This window comes from Epinephelus moara, chromosome 18 (genome assembly GCF_006386435.1).
Source record: "Epinephelus moara isolate mb chromosome 18, YSFRI_EMoa_1.0, whole genome shotgun sequence".
NCBI classification, from domain to species: Eukaryota; Metazoa; Chordata; class Actinopteri; order Perciformes; family Serranidae; genus Epinephelus; species Epinephelus moara.
In genome coordinates this window covers 9,785,345-9,798,658 of record NC_065523.1, presented here as the reverse complement: position 1 = coordinate 9,798,658, position 13,314 = coordinate 9,785,345, and the positions used below count along the sequence as shown (strand labels likewise).

At 39.5% G+C, this 13,314-nt stretch overlaps 1 protein-coding gene across 1 annotated transcript in view; it reads left to right on the top strand.

Annotated features, from left to right (window-relative positions):
* Positions 1–1,141: 1,141 nt before the first annotated feature.
* Positions 1,142–13,314, top strand: part of LOC126405696 (xylosyltransferase 1-like) — a 49,178-nt gene continuing 37,005 nt past the window's right edge. The window contains exon 1 of the mRNA XM_050069562.1: positions 1,142–1,501. Coding sequence (XP_049925519.1) covers positions 1,220–1,501 — 282 coding nt within the window. The 5' untranslated portion in view covers positions 1,142–1,219. The remainder of the gene's footprint in view (positions 1,502–13,314) is intronic.

The window sequence follows — 13,314 nt, the reverse complement described above, 5'->3', positions numbered from 1 at the left end:
AAAAAATCGACAACCATTAATTGGTCGTTCGGAATTTGATCGAACATGTGAAATTTAATCGACCGATAGGCTATGTAATGGTGTCAGAGTAAATGCAAGATGTTACTGTGAGCTTTGATTGATGAAAAAACACATTTCAATCAGGAGAGACAGAAGAATAAAGTAAAGATAATGTTTAATACAAAACATGAGTGTACATGTTAACAGATGATTTGTGCTGATTGAGATTTAACAGACGTCTCTGGCGCTTGGACATCTGAGGGAGATATTTTGTGATCAAGGGACAAATGAGCGGCAGCACGATAACTATGGCACAGGAAGAACCACATTTAAAATGAGGAGCAGTAAGATGATAGGCTGACAGAGAAGGTGGTTGATGGTGAACATGATGAAAAAAGCTTATGACTGAATTGAGCTAACCAGACAATGACATCGAGAGATGATGAGTGAGCATGCATGCAAGGAGTGAATGGCAGGGCGAGAGACAAAGTATTGTCTTCCTCTCTGAACTTTCACAAGAGCATTATTTGGTATTGTTTGGTATAAGCAAAGTTGTCATGTTTTTTGAACAATCAATTAGGCCTAATCAATTGTTAATTTTTACCAAGAATCGATCAAGAAAACGTACTTACAATTTGCATCCCTACTTTTATCGTATTTTATCTTACATTTGCATTTTTTTGTAAAATTATATTCTAAAAAGTTTTCTTTTGTGACTTAATGTAAAATACATGAGCCTAAGAGAGGTGTTGAACAAATTACATTGTTACTATTCTTATTACCATATTATTATTATTATTATTATTATTATTAATATTGTTATTAATATTATTATTATTATGCTGTTTATGGCAGGTGTGAATATGCTGCCCTGGGCCGTAGAAATGTTGTCTCCGGCCCTGGCAGGGACTCCTGGTGCGTCTCCTCTTCACTGGTTCTCAAACTGCAGCGACGTCATTCGCTCTAAATGACAAAATAAATGCTTTCACTAATCTGTTGACTCGTTAACGGCCACACGAGGGCCTCTGTGTCCTGTCTGCCGCCTCCAAGCCTCTCTCCTCATTTCAAGCCTTTGCCAAATTCCCTCCTCCTCCTCCTCCTCCTCCTCTCTGCCTGCCAGTAGCCCCTCTCAGGCCGCGTAGGGGAGCATTCACACCCCGCTGTCGGCGTTTAGCGGATGGGGCTCTCAGCTTGAGCCGGAGGGAGGAGGAGGAGAAAGATGAACGGTAACCCGTGTGCCCGCAGGCTGGCCCGGCGCTCCAAGTCCGCCCTGCTGGTCGCCGCTCTGGCCGTCCTGCTGGTCCAGACTCTCATCGTGTGGAACTTCAGCAGCCTGGACTCTGCCGGCGGGGACGGAGGCGCCAGGAGCCGGGAGAAGCGAGAGGACCGTGCCGGGGGGCTCAACAAAGCCGACAGGGAGCACCCGCGGAGGGGGCTGCAGAAGAAGGGCGACCCACCACCGCCGCTCGGAAAGGCGGCTGTTCGGCACAAGCTGCAGGCGGTAGGTTTGAATGATATCAGCTTCAGTATTCACGGTGAACCGGGATGTGTGAGTTTAATTAGATTTTTACACCTGTGTTTCCTCTACCGACTGGAAAATGAGCGTTTTTTTCCCGAGGGAAACCGCATGGTAGCCACAGAGAAGATGCTACTGAGTGGCTGCAGCTGCTCGCCTGTTGTTTTGGCATTTGCATCAACACAATTTGGCCGCTTTCGTTCTCTTGTATGGAGAGATGTGTCGCTAGGCCAAACTTAATATCAAAATCTGCCAATTTAAGGTATCGATCAATGGCCAGTACATCTGGTAAAACGGAACTCGCCTGCCTTTCCAGGTGCTTGTAGCCATTGACCAGTTAAGTGCAATCATATCCAGTGTACAAACGGCATTTAAACAATTTAATAACTTAAAGCTAGTATCAATGTGTTTGTTTCACCCAGTATTCTCTTATACTCCTTGGTGTTAGCTTACAGTCAGCATGAGCAGAAGAAAATGGTGATGTTTGCTAAAATAAATGCAGATTATAGATAATATACACGCCGAATGTTAAAGTAAAGCAGGTACTGTCCTAAAATGTCTTCATGCGTATCTTCATTATATGTCTGTTCGGTGAAATTCAAGAGCTTATATAATTGTGTGTTTTGTTAACGGACTTTGGTTTGACATTTCTCCACTCAACAGTCTCTCTCGCTTGTATAACGTAATTGTCGTTACTTTCAGTGTAACAAATCAACATGGGCCTATTTTTATTAATCTATTAATTCTAAACCTTAACAGTTATCTCAGCTTTTCATATTAAGGTAACTGCAGCACATGATGAGTAACTGTGAGGGATAAAACTGTTAAATGAGTGTCTGTTCCTAGATGTGTGATTTAGGGGTTTAATTAAATCCCTTCTGTTGGTAATATTAAGGGACCCTACAGACACACTAGGAAACTGGGAAATGATTACGCCGTTTTCCTGAATCGAAATGTCTCCCTTCTGATATTAGCTATAAAAAAGACAATGGCAATTTATGTTAACGTGGAAAAAATGTCATGTTGCTTGCCAAGGCAAACTTAAAAGTCTTCTTTCTTCAGCTCAGTATGCATCCTCTACATCACCTGTCAAGCTCTCCTACTCTTAGAGTTGCAGCGATATACCGCTTTCGTGATGTAAAAGTTGGCAGTTATTATACCTTGAACATATGCTTATCTACAATAGCCTACTGAAAAAAATGCTAGACATTGAATCTCCCATGTTTGTTCAACCAACAATAAGCCTTCCGTTTTTAATCCTTATGGGTCATTCTGACTGATAACAATACAAATTCTGTAATACTGTCATATCTTGAAACTGCAATATTTCTGAAATGTTATCGTATCGTGAAAATCTCATACCGTTGCAACCCTACTGTGTATGTGTGGCTTACATTCATCTACTGTCTAATAACTGTACAGTTCATGTATAGGATCTGGGGGAGATGTCCTTCATGTTTTTATGCTCAGAAAATAGTGTTATGTGTGTATGTGTTGCTTTGCCTGTGAGATCCAGGTGTTCTCTCATGTTGTTAGGACATGAATGTACTGTATGCTGCTCTGTGTGAGAGAAAGAGGGAGACGTGGGCTGTATTGCAGGCATCCGTTTTTTACGTCCTTTCATTACAGTTAACCGGATGCCCTGTGATCTTCCCTCTGTGTGTGTGTGTGTGTGTGTGTGTGTAAGTGTGAGAGAGAGAGAGAGAGCGGTAGTAATATCATGTCCTGACAGTTATTGGCTTTTAAAACAGTAGAGATACATGCCAGCACTTTTTATAGGACAGGAGTTTGGGAGGTGAAGAGAGGCGGAGGGAGAGTACACAGGATAAAATGAAACAAAGAAGAATGTGAGAGCTAAATGAGTAATTAAAAAGATCATAAGACATGGCTGAGCAGTGAAATATCTTCACTGTTTATTACTCAGTGACGGTGTTGGTTTGATTAAGACCAGATCTGATGTTGAATCAAACATACCTTACCAGTATTTTACTCATTCATTGTTTAGTTTGATTAATTTTACAACCTTAAACCTTTAAACAATCAACCAACAGCTCTGAATTTTCCAAAAACTCCTGTTCTTTTTGTTCTACTCCTCTCTCTCCCCTGGTTACTTTTCCGCACTTCCATAAAGTGTCCAACAGCTTTGAGATAAGTGCTTCTTTTGCCTGTGTTGACACACTTTATTCTCAGCAAATGTACTCTCGATTAACTCTGGCACTTGTGTTTCCTCTAAAATTTCTTTCACATTTGGTCTAGAAGTCTACATAGGTGAAGGGAGTTGGACGGATTTAACAACATGAATATAATTTAGCCTTCTTATTTTGAGTGGGCTAAGAGTGTAGGGCTGCATCTAGCAGTTATTTTCACCATCAGATATTCTGCTGATTACTTTCTCATTGAGTCACTTTGTCTATGAAACATCAGAAAATAGGTCAAAATGTCCATCAGAGCTGAGGAAGACATCTTCAATGTCAGCTTTCCCTGTTGTCCAACCAGCAGTCCAAAACCCCAAAATATTCAACCTAATGTATGATCAGAGAAAACAAAAAGCAGCAAATTATCACCATTAAAAATTTGGAACCAGATCATGTTTTGAATGGGTCTCAGATATTTGGGTTAGGTTGGACTTGGAACTCTACCAGAAAGGCCTTTGCCTCAGTTTGCATCACCTGCAGGAAATGTTTTGCATCCGCTTGCTCACATTCAGTGTTGATTACATGGCACAATGCAGAAGTAGGGATGTCCCGATCACATTTTGCTTGCATCCGATCCGATACGAGTCCTTTATTTTGAAACCGAGTTCGATACAGAGTCCAATCCGATACTTTGCAAAGCATTAAGAAAGGGGAAAAAAAAAAAGAATGCATCCAAGTTGTCCCATAAGGTTTGTTTATCTTGGCTGTGATCTTTTTGGCTTTATCGTGGTCCTGGGGAAATTTGTCTTTCCTTTTGAAAGCCTCTGCCAATGTTGGTTGGTCCTGTGGCTTTTTAATTGCTGCCTCGAACTCGGCATGCTGTGGTGGATGTTTCCTTTCCAGATGGCGTATCAAATTGGTTGAAATGAGCTCTGTCTTTTCCTCCTCGCGAAATGCTAGACTTGCTCATTTTACAAGTGGCTGTTGTACTGCCTACGCCTTCCAATGTATAAACGTTCCATATTGTTGACATTTTGCTACCGTTACTAGCTGCCCATCTGAACTCGCCCGCCTGCACAACGTAAAAACACTCTTTTGCGGCAGGGCCTGTCGTAAAGGAGTGTCGAAATGAGCATGTTAATGTTGGGCAGGCGGGGGAGTGACGTTCAGACAGATAACTTGTTGTTGTGGCATGGACAGCCAGCATGCTAACGGCAGCGAAAATGTCAGCAGTTTGGAAGTATTATACATTGGAAAGCGGAGGCAACAATGAACAACATAGATGAAAAACCTGGCCATTTTTGTTGTTTTGATTCCTCCGATCTTTTATTACCGATTCCGATTTTGTAAAAATAACATGATCGGCGCCAATATGCAGAAGGGTTGCAAAGATTGGATATGATGCTGATGTTGGACTGCAACGATTATTTCAGTTATTGTTCAGTTGTTTAGTCTATGAAATGTGAGAAAATAGAGAAAAAGGCCTGTTGTAATTACTTATTACTTATAATTACTTATTGTCTGACTGTTTGTCCGCAACCTAAAGATATCCAATGTAATACTGTCAAAGTTCTAATGAAGGTTGAACATGTGTGAAGGTGATGAACTGTGTGTGTGTGTGTGTGTGTGTGTGTGTGTGTGTGTGTGTGTGTAGGCCAGGTGTGTGTTTATTGACAGGAAGAAGCATCCTGTTTCCAATAAAAGAAAAAGTGTGCGTGTGCATGTGTGTGTGTGTGTGTGTGTGTGTGTGTGTGTGTGTGTGTGTGTGTGTGCATGTGTGTGTGTCACACACACACACACACACACACACACACACACACACACACACACACACACACACAGTGCTGACCACATGTGTATCAGAGCTGATTCCTATCCTAACAGCCAGGTCAGATCAGATTAAAGGATTGGTTTGGATCAGGTTTCTCTGATGGGATTTATACTTTCTAATCTAGTTTAGATTGTTTGATAATCCCTAAATACTGTGTGTGTATGTGTGCATGTGTGTCAGAGAGACTGAGAATATGAGAGAGAGCTCTTGTTCTTCTGTATCTGTGAGGACCATTTTAAGACCTTGACAGTGAGAACACTTTTTTGAAAGTGAGGATTTTTGTATAGATTTGGATTAGAAATGTAGCTGTGATGCTTGTAAAGGTCTGTGGAGCTCAAAGCAGCAAAAAAAACAAACTCAGAGCAACACCTTTTCCTGGACATCCTGTCCTTATTTGGTCATTACCTGTGGATTATTTGAGTTCTTTTCAGCTGAGTACAGATATAAATTAACCATGAGATGAGATGCGTTGAGGTGGAACTCATAAATCACCTTTTCTGATTCAAATCGTTTCTTTTCGATCAGTTCTAAGATTCATAGTCACTGACAACACAGTTTCTTCACTTTTTCTCCTAAACTCAGAGATTGCATCACTGTTAAAATGCACTTCAGTACGTGCAACAGTAAGTGAACTCATCACCTGTCATACGCCCTGATTTTCATCACAGTTTCTGGCTGTCTTCAGTTCAGTTGAACGTTCAGTCCACTTGTGGTCTAAGCTGTTTCGTTCAGTTCTGAATCAGAGGCAGTTTTATTTGCCAAGTATGTGAACACAATACAATGACACTTGGATTATACAGCATGAGTTCTGTGAGAGTTTGTAAACGGATGTTTTAATATAGCTTTGCTGTTGTTAAGCGTGTTCCTCAGTCAGTCAATCAAAATCAATATGTTAACTGTGTTCTGTTCAGGCATGCAAGAAAAACAGTTTTTTCTTCACAAATTCAAGGTAACTCGTCATGACTAATTAATATACAAATGGTAATTTTGTGGGTGAAGTATTCCTTTATAAGGAGGATGTAGTAAATAATCGTTAAATTGAGGGGAGCTCTACTGCTAAAAAATACTGATTTGTTCGTTGACAACTGAAGATTTGTTTGTACAGGTACTGAGTTCACTAGAGATGTGGTAGTGGCATTCAGTTCTCATCCAGGACATTGGTGGTTCTAATGATGTTTGCACTGATATGCTTTCATTTCTCGTGTGCCAAGCTTTCCTTAATTCCATTCGATAGAAAACTTTTTCTGGGGCCATGGAGATCCTAGGAAGTTGAGTACTATGTACACATTGTCTTGGTTAAGGTTTTAAACCACCTCTTTCATCAAATATGTTGAGCAGGGAGAAGTACAGCCTTGAGCGCCTATTATTCCAAATGACACTAAAACAATTTTTTTCATTCCAGTTAAAAATAAAAGAGAGACCGAGGTTTAAGGGGAAGGAATCATCTTTGTTTTAGACAGATTATCACAAGTTATCTCACACAGGTGGAGACCTTGCAATGTGGCTGCTACTGCTGCTACTGCTAATAATGATAATAGTAGTTTGTGTTAAATATGTTTTGGTTTGGTAGATCATGTTAAAAACCTTTGTAGAAAAAAAAATGTAAACTGTCATTCTGACACCAGATATTCACCACTAATCATAGTTCTTGTCTTGTGATTATTTTGTGAAATATACTTACAAGTTTTTTTGGGGGGTATATATTTATGTTGTAGTGTCTCAGATGTTCCCTCTGCACAGCACACAACATGGTGGCATGTCACTCTCTCTATTTAAGCACAACACACTAACGTTAAAATCAAAAAGCTGCTTTATATATTTTTTTTCTATTTTCTTTGAGATAATTCTCACTAAATCTGGCATAGATGACTTAAATCCATGCTGTAATCCCGGGTCATCCTGCGGGTCCTGGGACTACTACAGCCAGGTTTCACAGCACCATCCCGTCTCTCAGAATAGTCCATTTAGCTTACTTTCTGTCCATCTGTCTCTGTTTTTTCCCTTTGTCTCATCAGCTCTATTTTCAGCGTTTTGGTGAGACAGATAACTTTAATTCATTTCCATCAACTGTTTTCTGGATGAAGAGAGATAATGATAATCAGATACAGTACAAATGTAGTGGAGTAATGAGTGCATTATTTACCTCTAAGATGTAGAGGAGTAGAAGTCTAAAGCTGAATACAATTTAAATACCCAAAGGAAAAATACCTCAGATTTATAGGGCTGGGCACTATGGCCGACAAATATTGTTGTGGTATTTGTAGGCTATATAGTGATACACGATATATCTCGATATTTTGAAATCTACTCTAAAACACTTCATAAATGTTTGATTTAACTCTTAGATGCATATGGTGAACACTGCCAGACCTGACACCCCAGTGCTCACACTACAATCCTCCCTCCTGTAAAACAATTTTAATCATTTTAAATTCAATATTTATTCAATAGTCAATGTAAATCCATTGATTTCCATCTTGTATCAATCCGATGTTGTAACTAAACCTTGACTGAGAGACTAGATAATTATTGTGCTGTTTTAAAACTATGTCTGCCAAATAATGTTCATATATTGTCTGGACTGGTCCCCACAGTGGTTGCTGCTGAAAACCCAAAGTTTCATATCGTGAGCTTGCATATAAAGGCATGTTCACACACGATTCAGTTATGTTATTAGAGCTGTAGTTTATAAACACACTGTTTATCAAAGGTAATAAATAGTTGTGTTTCACTGACTGTCAAGTGAGCAGGACACAGACAGACCAAGGGATACACTGCTTAGCTTAGCAAGACAGACAGGCTAGAGTCAGATGCACAGCAAGCTAGCACATCAACTTAATGTACTGGTACTTGCTGGCATTAAACTTAGAGAGGAGTTTCACCTGATGGCCATTCCCGCAGTTCACTTCCATTGTGTTTTTTTTCCCCTCTCTCTCTCTTTTCATGGTAGTTCGGCTTCGTAACTAAATCATCAGTATGTTGTTTTCTTCACACTTTTTCATATTGTGGAGTTTAATGAACATGTTTCGCAGTGTTTCGGAGACAGTAGCATGAATTCAGACTCCTAGTTGTTTTTTTTGCCTTTGTGTCTGCAATAGCCTCAGCAGGAGTTGTTGTTGGGTTGTCCGGCCTTCCCATTCTCGAGAATGCAATGTCTCAAGAATGCCTTGAGGGAATTTGTACAGATTTTGCACAAACATCCTCTTGGACTCAACGACAAACTAATTTGATTTGAGAGATCAAAGGTCAAGGTCACTGTGACCTTGAATCCATCTCATTGTCATGAATGCGATTTCCCGAGAACAACTTAAGGGAAGTTCGTCAGGCAAAAATTTTCACTTTGACTGAAGAATAAACTGATTGGAATTTGGTGGTCGAAGGTCAAGGTCGCTGTGACCTCACAAAACATGTTATCGGTCACAACCCAAGAAATCTTACGCTAATTATGACAAAAAGTCACACAAATGTCTGTGAGGCAAATTGTGATTTGTGATATTGGGCTTTATAAATAAAATTGAAATTGAAATTGAAGGTTGATGACATTTTATATCTAAAAGGAATAGAAGGGGAGACATTTGGTCAGATGCTGAATTTGTGACACTAATCATGAGGGTCCACCAAGAAATTGTGCCGATTGTATAGATCTTCTGTGCTGCCGGGGGAAAGCATGTTTTCACAGACATGGATGTAAACTCGTAAATTTGACTGGTTTGTGGAGGCATACAACCTCAAAGCAGTAATTGTGGGTTTTTTTCAAGTTCTCTGTAGATATTACAATAATACCATTATAATGAACTCTTTTGGCCACTATGGGTATGTTGTTAAAATGTGATATTGTGCCAGCCCTAGTTTCATGTATTAATGTGAGGAAGGTTATAGTCTCCTGCTCTTTCCATACAAATGTGATGTTTTCGTCTCTTCACATGTTTCCTATACGTCATGATTTGTTTGCTTCGTCTGTTTCCATTGCGCTATGTTGCAGTTTGTTTTTATCAATACAAAAACCTTTCCACCCCAGCCAAGCTAAACTGTAAGGCTTTCACTGGGCAACAGCAATAAATTCCCGGCTGTAAGTTCCCACAGGTATCCCAAGTACAAACACACACACACACATACACAAGTTTTTGATTAATGCATAACTGGGGCCTCTTGATGCTGTATACAGCCTGGTGAAAGAGCTCTTTATTGCTTGATATGAAGGTCTCTCTCTCTCTCTCTCTCTCTCTCTCTCTCTGTCTCTCTCTCTCTCTCTCTCTCTCTCTCTCTCTCTCTCTTTCTTTCACACACACACATACACATACACTCTCAAACAAACACATACTCAACTATTCATTATGAACTACTCGTGAAGAGACAAACTGTCTTGGTAATTATTTGCCAAGAAAACAAAGCTGACTTCCTCCTTCACTGTCTGCACCGACAAATAATGTGAGAAAGTTGGATGTTATTTGGATTTGAAGCTGCTGTTTTGCAATGTTTAAGCTAATATGTCTTTATGTGGAATATTTTAATGCAGGAGGACTGCAAACATTTTCAGTGTTTCTCTTAAAATTGTATGCGTGGGTTCTTAAAAACCATGAAATACTAGCCTCAAAAACTCATTACTCAGGATTGACAAAGGCAACTTTGAAAGGCGTGGTCCAAAAATTACACTTTGAGGAATATTCCCACAGTAACTCATTGACTGCATGACAAAATTACATGAAGAAAACTGAATTTGACAAAATTTTATATACTTATTTTAATAAAGCCCAACTCCACCCAAGCACATACTAAATAGCCTATGTGAAGGGAAAGCTTTATCACACTGACTTGACTGATGGATTGAAAATGTGCTGCACAGCTGAGATGTAGTGTTGAATTGTTTATGACATGCTGTACTTAAGTATTCCATTAAACTGATTGATTGTGTGCAAGAGTACTTTGAAGGGACTTCTGAATTTCTCTGACTGGTAATAAAGGATTTTTACACGATTTTTTGGCATCAATATGATAATAAACCTTGATTTGTCAGGTAATTAACCAAATTAATCTAAATCATAAAATCATAAAAAAAACTGCTCTCAATTGATTTTCCAGATCACCCACTCCTACCATCCTTAACTAACTACAGTGCAATGTTTCAACACTTCACTGTGGCCGACAAACATGTATGAAGTGTAATGAACAGTGTTTAGGAGACACTAGCTGCAATAATTAGGTGATCGATCAAATTATTGGTCATGAGTTGAGTAATCATTTCAATAATAATCTAAGAAGAAACAGTAATCATCTCTTGGTTCCAGCTCCTCGAATGTGCCTTTGCTGCTTTTCTCTGATTTATGTCACTGTAAATTGAATATATTTGCTTTTTAGAGTTTTGTTATCACAGAAAGGAAAAAAAAGATGTCACCTTGAGCTCTGGGAACTTCTGTTAAGTATTTTATTTTATTATTTTATTTTAAGTATTTTATTTTATTCTATAGCAGCAACTACATCATAGGATGAGATGCATCAGGATTAGGCTTGTGCCAATTTGCAATCATATCGTATATCACCGATTGAAGGGATGATCAACAATTGTTTTTTCCTATGCTGATATTAAGATAGTTTTAACTCGCAATCAGAACTAAGATGTTAATAAAAAAATCTCTAGAATCTGCGCCCTACTTTGCATGAGATGTTTCTGGTGGAGCGGCATGTCCACTCAGTGAATTAGAGTGAGTGAAGGGTGAATTTTGAATCCTGAATTACCAACCAGTTTACCGTTACTTTTCCATGGATCTGACACCACACATCTCAATTCTCCGCATACCTGCTCAACAAAACTTTGCTCTGCGCTTCATAGGAGTAGTTTACGTTATTGATATGATTTGGATTGTGATATTAAAGATAAGATCATAATGTTAATCGGAACATGATGATTGATACCTTGGACTGCTCCGATTACATCAATAGATTAGTTCTCAGTTATGTTGTGTTCACATAACAAGCAACAATGCAAAAGCGTAGCCAGCTACACTATTGCTGAGTTGACATTAAAGTGTTGTTCATGCTCATTAACCTAGTTATGTCACCACAGACTTGTGTGTGTCTGCTACTTGCTACAAAGCACCTCGACTAAACGTCATCTAAAGTCTGTATTTGGTCAAAAAATATCTATGCTTTTGATCAATGTCGGAGCCCCATTTTAACATCACATTTCTCCACCCCATTGCATCTCCGTGCACCGCAGTACGCTAAATAACACAGTACTACAGACAAAAACATACACCTAACTCCTAATGAACTTATAACTCTTTGTCATCTCTGCTGTGGAGCTTGGCTCTGTGCTGCCTTCTGCCCCCTTGTTGCACACGCATCTCTGTGAAGACTCTGCACAGAAGCTCATCTATTAATCAGAGCAGCACATTGCAATGTCAGGGGAAAAGACAGGCCGCAAGAACTTTGATTTGTCAGTTAAGGCTGCCTTAATTTTTTTTGCCACAAGTTTCTGATGCTGTTAGAGACATGAAGCAAGTTGAAAAGACTTACATATCTTTTTTTTTTTTCACAAACTTTTCACATCTTCCAAAGACCACCTCCACTGCAAAACATCTGCTGAACACAAGCCAAGCTTCCAACCAAAGGTAGCCCACATTTTAGACAAATTTACAGGAAATTTCCAAAACAAAATGCAAATGAATGTATGTTTCCATCTACAAATGATGGATGCAATTGTTAAAGCTCCAGTCAAATTTCAAATGATGGAAAATTATGTGTAAAATCTAATAGAGATTGTTGAGACATGAGGCATGTTGAGAAGGCTCAGTTATCTTCTCCTTTTAAGTAACTGAAAGGTGGTATCGCTCGCTCCTCCATCCTCCAGCCACAGCAAACATTTAGAAAATATCTCAAGCATTTTCAGATTAATTTGCATCAGTGTGAACATGGCCTCTAAACAACAGATATGTCAGAGCAACAGGTCTGCTTTCTTCCACCCTTCCCCTCTCTCTCTCTCTCTCTCTCTCTCTCTCTCTCTCTCTCTCTCTCTCCTCTCTCCCCTCTTTAATGCCTCTCGCCCCGGGCGCCTGAGAGAACAGCCTCTCTTGTTTCTTTTCTGTCGCCTTTATCATCAAGCAGCAGGAGGTCTGAAGACAACTTCAATAAGAACCTGCTGAGGAGGAGAGAGGCTGAGAGACTCACACAGTTAGCAAGACAGCAATGCGCGTGTGTGTGTGTATGTGTGTGGTGAGTATAAAGAATGATGTCTTTGTAGGTAAGCAGTGGTATTTTAGCTGTGGTCTGTCTCCATGGAATGCACAGCCTTCTGGGAAAAAACGCAAAAGGCTCTGTGAAGTAGAGAGAAACAGCAGTTTGTATTATTCTGTCTGCGAATCAAAGAATAACTCGAGGACATTTTTACAGGTTAGAGTACACTGAGACGCTCTGTTTAGGAGTAGAAGTGAATTACTGAGAGATATTTATCAAGAGATGGAATTTCTTTTAAGACAGTTGATATCTGTATTTTGGCTGCAACTAATGATTATTTCCATTATCCATTACTTGTTTGGTCTCTAAAATGCCCGTTGGAACTTCCTAGAAACCACAGTGATGTATTTAAATTCCCTGTTTGGTGCAACCAACAGTCCAGAACCAAAAGATGTTCAGATTACCATAATGGAAGACTGAGAAATCTCTGGAGGTTGGAACAAGCTGCAGATTAGTTGATTGAAGGACTAATTGTTTCAGCTCTGACAAAGATAGTCAACTGCAACTTGGAAGTTCCAACAGCTCAAAGTATAGTCTTCAGATGTCTTGTTTTGTCTGACCAACACTTCAAAACATACAGATATCCCATTTACAATCATACA